The sequence below is a fragment of the Schistocerca gregaria genome, chromosome 2, assembly GCF_023897955.1.
Source record: "Schistocerca gregaria isolate iqSchGreg1 chromosome 2, iqSchGreg1.2, whole genome shotgun sequence".
In the NCBI taxonomy this organism is placed as follows: Eukaryota; Metazoa; Arthropoda; class Insecta; order Orthoptera; family Acrididae; genus Schistocerca; species Schistocerca gregaria.
Window position 1 is genome coordinate 818,605,575 of NC_064921.1, and position 16,651 is coordinate 818,622,225.

General features: G+C 42.7%; 1 protein-coding gene across 3 annotated transcripts in view; it reads left to right on the forward strand.

Moving 5' to 3' along the window:
- Window positions 1-16,651, forward strand: part of LOC126335149 (probable G-protein coupled receptor 179) — a 1,457,037-nt gene that overhangs the window by 1,386,605 nt on the left and 53,781 nt on the right. For all 3 annotated transcript variants that reach the window (XM_049998117.1, XM_049998118.1, XM_049998119.1), the window contains exons 13-14: window positions 2,658-2,819; window positions 11,106-11,231. In XM_049998117.1, coding sequence (XP_049854074.1) covers window positions 2,658-2,819; window positions 11,106-11,231 — 288 coding nt within the window. The remainder of the gene's footprint in view (window positions 1-2,657; window positions 2,820-11,105; window positions 11,232-16,651) is intronic.

Sequence of the window (16,651 nt, forward strand, 5' to 3'; positions counted from 1 at the left end):
GATTGCTGTTTATTCTTCATGTTTTACTGTCCCTGTAAATCATATCGATAAAGTGAATATCGAACTAGATTAATGTGCGAGCACTCTGTCAAATAGGCACTTCAAATTCCGCTTGAAAAATCATTCTGTTTGTAGCGAGAAACAAACGGATTCTTTTCGTAGACAATGGGCGTCGCATTAAAATTGGGAATTTGTGGTAAGGACTACGGGACCAAACTGCTGACGTCATCGGTCCTTGGGCTTACGCACTACTTAATCTAACTTAAACTAACATAGACTAAGGACAACACGAACACACCCATGCCCGAAGGAGGCCTCGAACCTCCGACGGGGGGAGCAGCGCGAACCGTGACAAGACGCCCTGAGACCGCACGGGTACCCCGTGCGGCAGGAATTGCATATAAAAGGTGATGAGCAGTAACTGTTTGGGTCTACTCCTGGTACATAATGCACCACCGAAATTACAAATATCTGCCGGAACACTAGAGAAAATGCCTCTTAGCAGAGACATCTGGTATACTAATCTAAGAACTGAATTATACCGGGTGGGCCAAAATAAAAGTGGCCCGGAGAACAGAGTTCAAGGGGACAAAGAGCAGAGCAGAGGAAAGGAAATACAGTACTAATCCGCCTGTAGCAGATGTTGAAAGTGATGACCATTTATCTCTTGGCACGTTTGGGGCCTGGTCAGCAAGTTGATGAAGGCGGATCGAAGTTAGACTGCTAAAAACACTGCAGTCTCATCCGAAATGTCCTGCTGCCGCTCTTGAAGACTATGAGGGTTGTTCCGATACACCTTAGATTTGAGGGATTCCTACACAAATTACTCGCACAGTGACACGTCAGTTTATCTGGCTGGCCAGCTAGGGCCCCGACCAAACTGACCTCTGCTAAGGCTCTGTCAGATGTGATGACTGTGCAAATGTGCTGCAACGTTACACCGGCTGTATGGGCAGTTGCTCCATCCTGTTGGAAGTAATTATAGGCCTTTTCATCCAACGTTAACTCTGCCATAAATGGTTTCAAAATGTTGGCAGTGTAACGTGCCGAAGCGTCTGATGAAAGATAATGGGGCAAACAATGCGGTGTGTAGAGACTGTACACCAAAACCCCACCTTCTGTTTCGTGGAAGTTATGCGCATTCTCTGCTGCCCAGAAACTGTGATTCTGTGACTTGACGAAACCACTCAGATAAAACCAGGCGTCATTAGACATAAAGAACAGGTTGCATACCCAAGTCATTCATTGTTTAAGAGCGACTCCTAAAACTGGAGGCGCTGAGGAGCATCTGCTGGTTTTAATGCATAAACAACAAACACTCGATAGGTCCAGATAGCGTATTCTTCCTCTTGATCGACACGATATGCCGGTCTCTTGTAACAGACGTCGCGTTGAGTTGGTATGACTCTGAAGCAGTTTCTGGTGAACTGCAGCCACATTTCCTGGTGTGCGGTGTGTTTTGACGCGTTCAAAACAGACCCTGTCTCACGGCATTTTCGGACTAAGCGTTGCATGGCACTCCTTTCCTGCAATTTTGACACCACTAAACTATTCAGAAAACAACTGGCAACACCGTTTCCCCGACTTTTTTGCACGTAACTTTGCACCACGAATACCCGATGCTCCACTGTAAGTACCATCATCCCTTTGCGCTGCTTCTCACGCTGGCGCAGCCATCACTACGCTCTGAACCGGTGTGGGTGTTGTGGAGGGTGTACACGGGGTGTGCGCGTCAACAAGTGTTGTTATAGGCATACATTTACGATCAATCGTGTAAGTCGTCTGGGGAACTTTTCTTTGTCCCACTCTGTATTATTGGAACGTGTGTGTGTGTGTGTGTGTGTGTGTGTGTGTGTGTGTGTGTGTCATTACACATGTCTTTTTTTTACTAACGTAAGTGAGGGCCATTATAATATGATGCATCAGAGGCAGAGGCAGGATGAATAGATAATGGTCGGAGATAATGAATAAATGATGTTAAAAGAATCTTGTTTGGTGTAGTCTACAGTTAAACTAATGTTCTGTGGAGTGAGTACCTCTTTCGCTATTGAGTGTGTGAGTATATGACAAACATATTTGAGTAAGAGGGTGGGTGTCCTGGTGATGGTAACTGGTACCGAAACCAGTAGCCAAATGTGACTAGGCGTATTCAGGTTGTTTTAGTTTTATTTCTAGACCATGCCCTCTTGGAAAAATTATAGATTCGGGTATAACTTCTGAAAAAGGTTCAATTATTTGGTTAAACCGGTTGTAAATTACTGTTTGGTACAGTGACATAAATTTGGACACCTACTAAGGGTGTCTTCATGAGAATGAAATATTGATAAATCGCAAAATTACGTTGTGAAAAAGCAATGGACGGATTTTAGAGCAGCTATGCTCACGTGAGAAACATTTTATTTCATGTTTGACTTGAGAATAGCTGCTCTAAAGTCGGACCATAGCTGTTTGGCAACTGCAAGGCTACGATTTATCAAAATTTCATTCCGATGAAGGCACCTTTAGTAGGTGTCGAAACCTAGGTGAGTGTAGCGAACAGTAATTTGCAACCGGTTGCCTGTATATTCGTATGAATGTCTGGAACACGTGGGACGAAAGCCAGTCTGCTGTGAGGTCTCTTGGAGCGCCGCGACAAGTGCAGTGTGCTGATGCTGCAGCTGTGGTACGAGCAGCGGCGGTCGGCGAGCCGCGGGCAGTGCCTGGCGCAGGAGCTGTCGGCGCGCCTGCCGCTCGACGCCTTCCGGCCGGTGGACGGCGTCCCCACCGACGCCGACCTGGCCGAGATCAACCTGGCCGACATGAACCCCGACGACATCCGGGTGAGTCTCCGCCACTGTGCACTGTGCACCGCCAGCCCGTTGCCCCGGTCCATTCGGCGCCGGTGCGCCATACAGTTCAGTTCCCGTAAGTCTGCAGGCTTTCGTGGCAAGTTGTCACCGAAGTTAAAATCTTCTGGGTTACTAGGCCGCGTCATATTTTTTCTAAAATGATCGACGTTTCGACCCCTCTGCTGGGATCTTCCTACGGATCTTCTGGTGTCCACGACTGCTAGAACACCAGCAGAGGGGTGGAAACGTCGATCATTTTAGAAGAAACATGACGCGGCCTAATAATCCAGAAGGTTTTAATTTCAGTGCGATTCCTGCCTGACTGACGCTCTCGTATTAGCGTGACGTTTTTGGGGACCGAAAATATCCTATGTGGAAATCGACTTGGAGTCCACAAACAACCGTCGAGCAAAATCCAGGCTGCTCTTGTCCTGCGCGAGACCCAGCCGGCAGCGGTCACGCAGGATGATGCTGTGTTCCTTGTCTTCCGAAGCGTCTTCGATATGGTTAAGTGCTAAAGTATTAGAAACCCTAAAGCACTAGAGTAAACAACGTTCCCACTACCTTGCAGCTGCCTTCCTCACTGCTTAGTTTTTGCCCTGAGGAAGGCAACTGCTGCGAGGCCGCAAATTCGGTTACTCTAGTATTTTGGCATTTTAAGCCTGATACAAAAAGACACGGCAGTGCAGCCACAGGGTTTTTAATGATTTAGAGTAGTTCTTATTCAGTCTCAGTTGCACATTTTTAATTAAATTATGTGTTTCAATCACTCAGGATCATCTTCATCTCTAAGTAATGGCGGCAACAACCCGTCTTGTCTACTTCGGACCATATGTCAGAAAGTCTGTCTTGTCTGCTCGGAACCACACAGCATAGCACTCTGACATGTCGTTCTGAGTAGAGAAGGCGGCTTTCTGACGCAACTACTACGATCAGAAACTGATCTTGAGTGATCGAAACATGTAATGTAATTGAAAGTGCTCAACTAAGACTGAAAAATAAATACGAATTATCCTAAATATCAATACAGTTACTGACACTAAATGTCACAGGGATGAATTTTAATGAGAGAGACGCCAGCCGCGGAAGCGTACAACTGATATTTCTAATCGTAGTTTACTACTTCCTCCAGCCTCACTAACTGCGACATAATCGCGTATACAGACAGTGATCCAATTCTGTCAAATGCATTTTTAGTCCAGTCTCTGATCCCAATATCAATTCTTTAGACGATGACCGGCTTCAGTCTCTAATGACCATCCTCAGGTCTTTCTTACACCATGTTCTAAAGTGACGATGCCATTATGGCCGTATCACTTTAGGACATGGTGTAAAAAAGATCTGAGGATGGTCATTACAGACTGAAACCGGTCATCGTCAAAAGAATTGGTATTGGGATCAGAGACTGCAATAAAAAAAAAGCATTTGACTTCCTTCAGTCTCCAGGTGGGACATCTGCTTGCCGGTTACAGCCATCCTACACCCGAAGACGCCACTTTCTTACTACACAAAAAAAAAAAAAGAGCTTCATCACCCTACGCGCTAGATTCACATCTAACGAACTTACCAGTCTACATTATACTTTGATGGTGCCTCGAACTAGCTCATGACACGATGAAAGTGCTCTTCATGTTTTGACACTGCATTTGCTAAAACCGTTCCTCAATGAACGGCCAACTTCTTTCCGATGTAGAGGATAAGCTGATCAGCCAGAAAGTATGACCACCGACCTGCTATCGATGTAAGCCCGTCCAGGCGATATAAGTGTCATCTGGCGAGCGATGACAGCCAGTCAGACACACCCACTCTGCATGTAGTATCAGTGAACGTGCTTTCCGTGTGCAGAATGGGGAAGGCGCACGATCTATCAGAGTTTCATCGAGGGCACATTGTGATGGCCCGAAGGCTCGGAACGAGCGTTTCGGAAACTTCACGACTCGTCGACTGTCCGAGGACTGCTGTGGTGACTGTCTTCAGCACCAAGGTGAAACCACGTCCAGACGTCGTGGGGTTGGATGGTTTCTCCTCACTGTAGATGTCGGACGTCGTAGCCTGGACAGGCGACGAACTGTACTGGAACTAACATCAGACTAATACTTGGCAGAGTACAAGTGTGTCTGAATTCACAGTGCGCCGAACACTCATTACGGTGTGCCTCCGCAGCCGATGGCGCAGGCATGTGCCAATGTTAACACCGCGACATCGGTAACTACGACTGAAATGGGCACATGACCACCGGTACTCGACTTTGGCGCAGTGACAGATCGTTGCATGGTCTGATGAATCCCAATACCTTCTCCATCATGCCGATGGGAGGGCGCGAATCCGTCGTCTTTAAGGGTAACAGCTCCTTGAAATCTGTACTGAAGGATGAAGATAAGCTGGCGGGGACTCTGGGAAACAATCACGGGGGCATATATGGGTCCAATCGATCACGTGCAAGGGACCATGCTGCCAAGGAGTATCGTACACTCGTTGCAGACCACGTATACTCCTTCATGACGACCATGCTTCCCGATGACAGTGGCATTTTTCAACGAAATAATGCGCCACGTCACAATGTAAGGAGTGTGATGGACGGGAGCGAGTTCCAGTTGATGTGCTGAGCCCCCCCCCCCCCCTCCCCCAACTCGCCATATCTGTTCCCGATTGAATGCATCTTGGATGTGACTGAATGTGGGGTCTGAGCTCATCACCACCTCAGCGGAATTTACGGGAATTAGGTGACCTATGTGTTGACATGTGGTACCAGCTCCCTCCAGGCATCTTTGGATCCACGCCACGACGGGTCGCCGCTGTTACCCGTGCGAAAGGTGGTCATACCGAGTATTAGGTAGCTGGTGATGACGTTGTGGCTGATCAGCGTATTATCACCTAGTATTAATCATTCATAATATCCATTCCCTCATTCATTAAAACCTGAAGCAAAATAGCTACGAAACCTTCCCTCCAGTTCATAGTTGTACTAAAACCCCACAAGTAACTAAGAGAATCGATCGGTACTTATCTTCTCAATCGGCAGTCACAAATTCTCAAATCCGCTTCCGGCCATCCAGGTTTAAGTCTTCGTGACTTCTGCAGATGATGAAGAAATTGATGAAATGTATGATGAGAGAAAAGAAATTATTCAGGTAGTGAAGGCAGACGAAAATTTAGTAGTCATGGGAGACTGGAATTCGAGAGTAGGATTGGTCCAGCGGTTCTAGGCGCGCAGTCCGGAACCGCGCGACTGCTACGGTCGCAGGTTCGAATCCTGCCTCGGGCATGGATGTCTGTGATGTCCTTAGGTCAGTTAGGTTTAAGCAGTTCTAAGTTCTAGGGGACTAAAGATCACAGACATTAAGTCCCATAGTGCTCAGAGCCATTTGAACCATTTTTTCGAGAGTAGGTAAAGGGAGGGAAGGAAACATACTGGGTGAATATGGATTGGGGGAGAGAAATGAAAGAGGAAGCCGTCTGGTAGAATTTTGCACAGAGCATAACTTAATCATAGTTAACACTTGGTTCAAGAATCATAAAAGAAGGTTGTATACATGGAAGAATCCTGGAGATACTAGAAGGTGTCAGATTATTTAATGGTAAGACAGAGATTTAGGAACGAGGTTTAAAATTGTAAGACATTTCCAGGGGCAGATGTGGGCTCTGACCACAATCTATTGGTTATGAACTGTAGATTAAAACTGAAGAAACTGCAAACAGGTGGCAATTTAAGGAGATGGAACTTGGATAAACTGAAAGAACCAGGGGTTGTACAGAGTTTTAGGGAGAGCATAAGGGAACAATTGACAGGAATGGGGGAAAAAATACAGTAGAAGAAGAATGGGTAGCTTTGAGGGATGAAGTAGTGAAGGCAGCAGATGATCAAGTAGGTAAAAAGACGAGGGCTAGTAGAAATCCTTGGGTAACAGAAGAAATATTGAAATTAATTGATGAAAGGAGAAAAGAGAAAAACGCAGTAAATGAAGCAGGCAAAAGGGAATACAAACGTCTCAAAAATGAGATCGACAGGAAGTGCAAAATGGCTAAGCAGGGATGGCTAGAGGACAAATGTAAGGATGTAGAGGCTCATCTCACTAGAGGTAAGATAGATACTGCCTACAGGAAAATTAAAGAGACCTTTGGAGAAAAGAGAGCCACTTGTATGAATATCAAGAGCTCAGACTGAAATCCAGTTCTAAGAAAGAAGGGAAAGCAGAAAGGTGGAAGGAGTATATAGAGGGTCTATACAACGGCAATGTGCTTGAGGACAACAATATGGAAATGGAAGAGGATGTAGATAAAGATGAAATGGGAGATATGATACTGCGTCAAGAGTTTGACAGAGCACTGAAAGACCTGAGTCGAAACAAGGCCCCCGGAGTAGACAACATTCCATTGGAACTACTGACGGCCTTGGGAGAGCCACTCCTGACAAAACTCTACCATTTGGTGAGCAAGATGTAAGAGACAAGCGAAATACCCTCAGACTTCAAGAAGAATATAGTAATTCCAGTCCCAAAGAAAGCAGGTGTTGACAGATGTGAAAATTACCGAACTATCAGTTTAATAAGCCACAGCTGCGAAATACTAACGCGAATTCTTTACAGACGAATGGAAAAACTCTTAGAAGCCGACCTCGGCGAAGATCAGTTTGGATTCCGTAAAAATGTTGGAACACGTGAGGCAATACTGACCCTACGACTTATCTTAGAAAATAGATGAAGGATAGGCAAACCTACATTTCTAGCATTTGTAGACTTAGAGAAAGCTTTTGACAGTGTTGACTGGGATATTCTCTTTCAAATTCTAAAGGTAGCAGGGATAAAATACAGGGAACGAAAGGCTATTTACAATTTGTACAGAAACCACATGGCAGTTATAACAGTCGAGGAGCGTCAAAGGGAAGCAGTAAAGGAAACAAAAGAAAAGTTCGGAGTAGGTATTAATGTCCATGGAGAAGAAATAAAAACGTTGAGGTTCGCCGATGACATTGTAATTCTGTCAGAGATAGCAAAGGACTTGGAAGAGCAGTTGAACGGTATGGACAGTGTCTTGAAAGAAGGGTATAAGATGAACATCAACAAAAGCAAAACGAGGATAATGGAATTTAGTCGAATTAAGTGGAGTGATGCTGAGGGAATCAGATTAGGAAATGAGACACTGAAAGTAGTAAAGGAGTATTGCTATTTGGGGGGCAAAATAACTGATGATGGTCGAAGTAGAGAGGATATAAAATGTAGACTGGTAATGGCAAGGAAAGCGTTTCTGAAGAAGAGAAATTTGTTAACATCGAGTATAGATTTAAGTGTCAGGAAGACGTTTCGGAAAGTATTTGTATGGAGTGTAGCCATGTATAGAAGTGAAACATGGACGATAAATAGTTTGGACAAGAAGAGAATAGAAGCTTTCGAAATGTGGTGCTTCAGAGTGCTGAAAATTATATGGGTAGATGACATAACTAATGAGGAGGTATTGAACAGAATTGGGTAGAAGAGGAGTTTGTGGCACAACTTGACCAGAAGAAGGCACCGGTTGGTAGGACAGGTTCTGAGGCATCAAGGGATCACAAATTTAGCATTGGAGGGCAGCGTGACAGGTAAAAATTATAGAGGGAGACCAAGAGATGAATACACTAAGCAGATTCAGGAGGATGTAGGTTGTAGTAAGTACCGGGAGATGAAGAAGCTTGCACAGGATAGAGTAGCAGGGAGAGCTGCATCAAACCAGTCTCAGGACTGAAGACAACAACAACAACGACTTCCCTAAGTCGCTCTTGGCAAATGCCGGGATGGTACCTTGGAAATGGCACGCCGATTTCCTTTCTATCCTTGAAATATTTCGTCTCTAATGACCTTGGTGTCGACGGGATGTTAATTAATCTTCCTTCCTTCCTACCTTCAAATTCTCAACACTAAACACGAACACTCCAGAAAACGCTGGCAACGGGTCCTGCCCATCCACTTATTAAAGCAAGTGTCAGACAAAATGAATAGCCCCTTCATTGTCTCGTTACATTATTGCGCAATAATAATAATTCTGACAACTGGTAAACGGCTGCAAGTTGTGTCGCCTTTGGCCGTGAGCTTGGCTATAAGATTTCACTTCTGCAAAGTGTTGGATTCATCAGAATATTACCGGAGGTTCCATATTTTGTCTCAAACGTCATCAACCTAAAAACATTCTAGCTACAAACCCACTACAAATTATGCGTAAAATAATGGTAATTCCCAAGTTCTCCTTATCTACCTAAGACAGTCAGAGACAGTCGTGACGTGCCCATGCGTTTTGACGGTCACGTTACTATGCATCAGCGAACGAATGTATAATCATCACTTGTCACTAAGTGCACTGAATTTTCTCCAACTGATCACATACTCTATTAGGAAGGTTGGTTCGCTGTTATACTTAGACATGAGCAGCAGTAGAAATTACTTCTTTCTTTTCTAGGTAGTAAAGGCTAGTGGCCATTCTCTTATAGCTTAATTCTTTGATGCTACATTCCAGAGTTACCAACTGATTTAATACGTGGGGGAAGGTGCAAAGAAATTGAAATACTAAGGTAGTAAAACAGCTGCTATTTGTAACTTACTGCCCTTTTTCATATACGTCTGCCCTATTAAATCTTGTAGAATGTTTGCCTTAAACTCCTTCCAGTGTTCATTGATTATGATTAATTGTTACTAAAATATGTACAAAACACTGTAGAATTAAGTATTCATTTCTCTTCACATTTATTAACACACAGTTTTGTTCGGTAATCAGCTTTACAAACTAACTGAGCATCGATATCTTAGCATAGATCAGCAAGCTAAGAATTTTCAAACAGTGCACTAGTGGCAATAATCAACAAATTAATAGTAATGTTGGAGACTCGTTACGAAATTTACGTGGCAGTTACACTTAGTGCCCAACCACGATTAATTACCGACTACAAGATATTTACTAATGACTGATAACTTGTGACTGACTTAGATTTGTACATTCTGACTACCAGAAACTCACATAGCGACCTTAATAACTAAATACCAACTGCGGACTAGTTATTACTTTGTTCATTGTGCCTATTAACAGAAGCTCGCATTACAGAACTTACAAACTGATCAAACACTAAGCTATTCCATTTCAGATATGAATAGGACAGGAAAATTAAAGGCAACAAAGATAGGCATTAAAGTATGTTTGTTTAATCAAAAACTGTGAAATTAGGAAATGACAAATTAAAAAGTACTACATAATGAGAGCGAAATTTTAAAGAGCAAAGGGGGTCAACAAAGTTCGCTATGAATTTTCTAGAGAGTGTATTTTTTTTAATTTCAATGAATATGTAAATAGCATCTTCTTTTAGTGAAAGTATACGTTTTCAGACACAGAAAACTCAGGGCTATAAAACTATGGCACTGAATTTTGCGAAGTATTACGCCTTAAGACAGGAACGTTTTGGAACATAAAACGTTTATTGTAACATGGGAACTAGTGCTTTTAACTAAGCTGTTTCCATCTTAAAATAAACAATTTCTAGCAATATTAAGATCCGAAGCACACGCGCTAAGGTTTGAATATTTCTTTAAATAATGTTTTTCTACAAAAAAAGAATATAGTATGGTTATCAGCAATCGGTAAACTAAAACGAATGTAATTAAATTCCGCCCTAAAAGAATGTAGTGTTTTCGTACGCATATAGGGCGTTAGAGGCATAGGTAGAGATATTGCGATCATTTGTACCTTAATGTGTACCAGCTTCTGTGTGTAAGCTGCTTTTTCTCTGCATCAAAAAGACTTCAGGCATAAACATAACTTAATTTTTTTACCTATTGTTTTCTGCACGGTCATAACTGCACCGTAAAGTGGACTACGCCTTTCAGTATAGACTGTCCGTTTGCCTCAATCCATCGACACTTCAATACCTAATCTGCTGCCCAGGGAAAAATAAACTTTAATGGCTTGTTTGTGCCACATGTACTAACCAACCTAAGAACAGACTACTCGTAATAATGTAGGTAGTAAATATTGATGTGATGTTGTTCAGTACATTTCCTCAGTCACCACCACAAACATCTGTACTTACACTCCTAACGCCGTATATGGATTAGTAATGAAAAGAGCTCTGAAAAGGAAAAAACTAAAATTGGCAAATGGAGTGGTATAAAAACAAGCGGTATAATCCCACCTTGCTCTGTTACGTACACAGCCATCCTCTTCTTTGACGTTACCTCAGTGTCCGTTGTGTCGGTGACACGTTTACTACTGTGTTTTCCCCAGTTGCAGCTCTGAACGTGCTTCGGCGGCCTCGTGTTGCAGGCGGAGCTGAAGCGGCTGTACACGCAGCTGGAGATCCTGAAGAACAAGACGATCCGCGCCGACAACCCGCACATCTCCAAACGGCGCGGCGGCCGCAAGGTGGCTCACAGGCGCTTCTCCTTGCAGGCGAGTCCGGCACGCCGAGCACGCTACACACTACACACTACACAACTACACTACCTCACTACAAGCACCAGCACCGTGCATTCATATCGTCAACTCACACCCCGAACACAACAGCGGTAACAGGAACACTAAATACACACGACGGTAAAGTTCTGATTACAGCGTCATACAACAGGTGCCACAAACGACACAAACATCGACATCGAAGACATAACCACAAACATGCTTCCAGCTTGCCACTACACCCGCTTGTTTTGTGGAATCTACTACGGTCTTTCACTCTGCACTAGCTTTGTCGTATACTACTCGGAGAGGTCGGTCTTACTCTTTCACTTCACGAGCATGTTCGTCCTTGTAAAAATACCTTACTAGAATTCGTCTTTAAATAACTCGCAGGTATGATTCATTTTTAAGTGAAACATCATGCGTCAGCGATCCACAACCTTACCATTTTTTCACTACCATCAACTTTTTAATATGTTGGCTTCTCGTTAGACCAACAGTGACACTACATGTCCTAATTTACAACTCTCATCTCCCTATTTAAAACCCTAAGATATTCCTTAGTTTCCTCTTCTCAGACTTAGAAGAAACTGAGTTCTGGAGACAATATGAACCAGACTTTATGAAGCAGAGGTATGAAACAGCTTAACTGTTTAGAATTAGGGCTATACTAGAAGAATATCGAGTTTTACTGCTCCACCTAGAAGTGATGTACAATGATGATTGAACTCTGCAAGGGAATAATGATGGTTCCTGTTATACTTCTGCTTAAAGCTCTAGACGTACGGGTGACAAGTCCCAAGCAGAAAGGTAGCTCTTTCATGTCGTTTATTGTTCACAGTAAACTCAGTATTGAGTTGTTCCATTCTCACCCACGCGAGGGTGAGAAAAAAAAGTCAGTTCAGTGTCTCCTGTGTTCTCGACCTCATTTGTTCTGTTCATTTGCAGTGTTTGTTTTACTAGCACTGTTTTGCTCTTATTTCGTTTTTTATTATGGTAAATTTAATTAAAAACGTGTAGCTGGGAAATTTTCTTTCCTACTCGGTAAAAATGCCGCTGAAACTGTTTTAATGTTGAAAACAACTCACCAAGATGAAGCTATAGAAAAATCTCAAGTGTGCGAGTGGTTTTAAAAATGGCGACATGTCGATTGATGGCAAACCTCGTCCTGGACGTCCATCAGCTGCTAGAAACGACGAAAATATTGGAAAAAATTGGAGAGTTTCTGCTCACAGACCGTCGACATACAACTGATCGACTGCTAGAGATTAGTGAGTTACCTTGGAGCTCTGTTCATCGAATTTTAACGGAAGATTTGGGAATGAAAAGGGTTGCTACTAACGCACCTGCACACACACCCATCTCTGTTAGACAGTTTTTGGCTGAAGTGGCATGGTTCAGCTGCCCCACGCACCTTATTCGCCTCACATGACTCTATGTGACTTTTTCTTATTTCCATGCATGAAAACGGGCATGAAATGACACCGATTTGACAACACTGAAGAAGTCAAGGGAAATAATGAGGGAGGAGTTGTCAGCCATTTCTAAAGTGGCTACAAAAAATGTTTCGAACAGTGAAAGCATTGGCGGGACAAACGTATTCATTGCAATGGAGAATATTTTGAAGGGGATAAGGTTGTTTTGTAAGCAAGTTGAAAATACATCGATTTTTGCATCTAAATTTTGACTGATTTATTCGACCTATCACAAATTCCTTTCAGGGTAGCATTTACATCCAATGTTTTTATTATTTGTAAATACCTTTCAACATCCCTCTGCAGATACAGTTTATGTTCTCTAGCACCATGGCAGTTATTCCCTGATATCGTAAGCCATGTTATACCGTCCTGCCCTTTCGGATGAATATCATCTATCCACACCTGTATACATCAAAGGAGAAGTATCACACAAGCAGTTTAGGAGACCATACGTAAAAGTTGTTGACTAGAATATCATACAGAAGAATGCGAAAGAGAATTGACTTCCAGTTAGATGACAATCACTTTGGGTTTAGGAAAGTAAAGCCACCTCACGGACAGTTCTAACACTGCGCTTCATAAAAATGGCAAGACTTCTAAAAACGAGAGAAACCCTCAAAGCGTTTAAATATTCAGAAAAAGCATTCGACGGTGGAAAATGGAGCAAGATGTTTAAAATTCTCAGGAAATAAATATAAGCTATAGTGAAAGATGGGTAATATAAGATGTGTATAAGAAACAAGAGGGAACAATAAGAATGGAATACCACGACAAAACTCCTCTACTGTTCAACTTACACACTGGATAAGCAATGACGGGAGATAAAGAAAGTTTCAGCAGTGGGATTAAAATTCAGTGACGAAATATATAATGGCAAGGTTCGTTGATGACATTGCTACCCTTCGTCAAATCGAGGAAGTGTTGATGGACAGGCTGATTAGAAAAAAATATCTATCGGACTCAGTATGGGAGTATACCGAAGAAAGGCGAATGTACTGGGTACCACGGAAATAAGAATGGCGATAAACATGACATCGAAATTGGGATCCATATATTAAATGATGTGAAAGAGTTCTTCCATACCGGATCCGGAACATCGCAGGACGAGCGAAGCCAATAGTATATAAGAAGCGGACTAGCACAGCCTAAGGGAGAATACCTTGGTAAGGCATGCAGACTACAAACAGACGCAGGATCTAATTTGGAGCGGAATTTTCTGAGACTGAGCGTCTGTAACACAGCACTGTAGGGAAGCGAATCAAATTCATTGGAAAAACCGGGAAACAAGGGACTCGAAGAATTTGAAATCTGATGCTGCAAAAAAAAAAATAAAAAAAATCAAATCTCTCTGAGCACTATGGGACTTAACTGCTGAGGTCATCAGTCCCCTAGAACTTAGAACTACTTAAACCTAACTAACCTAAGGACATCACACACATCCATGCCCGATGCAGGATTCGAACCTGCGACCGTAGCGGTCGCGCGGTTTCAGACTGTAGCGCCTAGAACCGCTCGGCCACTCCGGCCAGCTCTGATGTTGCAGAAATATTTAAAACATTATGTGCCAAAATCAGCTTCTTTCTATATGTACCGTGTTGTGTATTCAAATAAAGGAAAAATGGCCGTAAGATTGTTTTCTCTATACGTTTCAAAAATTGTTCTTTCCTGGAGTATAAAGTAAATCAGAGAACTTCATTTGGTATGTCAATGGTTTTCCTAAATCCTTAAGGCAGATGCCAGGATGATTCAGTAAGGAATGACGCGAGCAAATTATTTTTTTACCCCTGCTGAATACTGACGTTTCTCCGTCTTTAATGAACTTGTCTCAGACGAAACGTCTAATTAACAGTTCATCTTGCTAATGTTTGAGTTTATCTTCATGGCAGTTTTATAAAACGTTTTCCTAAATCTTGAAAAGACAGTTTGTTAATTCAGTTTTCTAGGAAAATCTTGCTTTCTCTGCGCGTAAAAGTTTGCAGTAAGGTTAATTTTCATTTTTGGGTATTACTGAAACACATATTGACGTAATAAAAGATATGCGACAGCTGTAATTCATTAGAAGGAGCATCAGTTGTCAAACTGATTGAATGTAACATGTATCAGACTTTTCTTTCAGTGTAAATCTGATATTTTTGTTAGCAAATTCGTGAAGCAAGTTTCACATATAGAGTAGGTACTATTATTCGAGATACGAATACCTCCAGCACTCCCAGCCAAGTTCATTGGGATGTTTCCTTTAATTATAAGGCAAACGCTGGAACTGGAAATTCACTCCGAAGTAGCCACAACTGGGAATCTCTCTATCCTACATCCGGATCTCTGTGATTCGACCGAAGAAATTGTTTTATAGTGGACAAGGTTCCGAACAGCCCACTCTGTACATTTGCGCTAGTACTGGAAAGTGTAGGAAAAGGTCGCAATAAAAGAGAGAAAGCTAGTTGTGACACGATTATCAAAAGGAAGTCACAAATGTTACATGCAGTAAAGATTCCACTCCATTAAATTTTTCTCCAAAAACACAAAAAGGAAAAGGGGAATAGGAACGAAAAGGAAAGGGACAGGACTGGGACTGTGAGTGTGAGTGCGAGAGTGCCAGACTGTGCCTGTGTGGACGAGTGTGAGCCAGGGTTTGTAGAGTTTGTGCCTGTTTGTGTGTGCGCGCGCGCGAGTGTGCACGTGTTCATGTGCGCAAGTGATATACGAGTGTATGTGAATGTTTACAGGAGTGTTCGTGGCCGTATTGGAGTGTGAGGAAGTGTGTGGCACTGTGTTGGAGTTTGTGGGAGTGTATGGAAGTGTGTGGAAATGTGTGGAAGTGTGAGGAAGTATGTGTGAGTGTGCTGAGTGTCTGGGATATTATGGCAGTGCGTGAGAGTGAGAATAAAAGAGTTAATGGAATTGGTAGCAATTCAGATGGAGAAATTCATGAAATACCCAGAAATACTGAGATTAAGGAGACAGAAATAATACACCGGCAGAAGTAAAAATATGAAAAAGAAAGTGTGGGCAGAAAATATTCTCTGGGCGAAGAAAAACTGGCACGTCTTGATCGAATCGTTGAATTAAACACAATTTACTATAAATGCAATCAATAGTGGGACCTGAAATTGATGATGACACACAAGTGGGCTGGGCGTGACTTTTAAGCCATTCTTGTATCATTAGCCCCCCAGACCCCACCAATCGCAATATATAGACTTCCTTATAGCTTTTACAGTAAGAAAAATAAAAAATTACGGTGTGGAATTGAGGTGGCAGTAACCTCGTACACTGTGTGATACTCAAACAGTTGACAGAATTCACGAGTAGACATGAAACAGTCATTACTGGATGTTATTGAAATGATTAACAACAATGTGCACTGAAAATGTCTGAGTCGAAGTCTGCCATTAAATAAAATTTGCTTCTCTACCTGCATTTGCGATATTACGCCTGTAACCCAGTGTAGTATTTGACATATTTTTCTGATAATTCTTTCATTGTGCCCTGATTTTCGCAGGCAGTGCAGCGCGAATGTGAAGGTCTCGTTAGAAAATCACGCTGAAACTAATGTGAATAGGAAAGAGAGGATGGTAAAGAATTCCATTTTCATCCAAACTGTATTTAAAGCAAGCAAAATCTGTACAGCCGCGCTGTCTAAGGCGCTGCAGTCATGGACTGTGCGGCTGGTCCCGGCGGAGGTTTGAGTCCTCCCTCGGTCATGGGTGTGTGTGTATGTGTGTGTGTGTTTGACCTTAGGATAATTCAGGTTAATCAGTGTGTAAGGTTAGGAACTGATGACCTAACAGTTAAGTCCCATAAGATTTCACACACATCTGTACATTTTGAAAATCTGTACAAAATATGCCAAAAGTTCGAAATGCTACACCAACTTCACATAATTCTCTTGTTAACACTGCTCAGAGACTGTGCTGCAACTCACGTGCACCATGGTCTTGC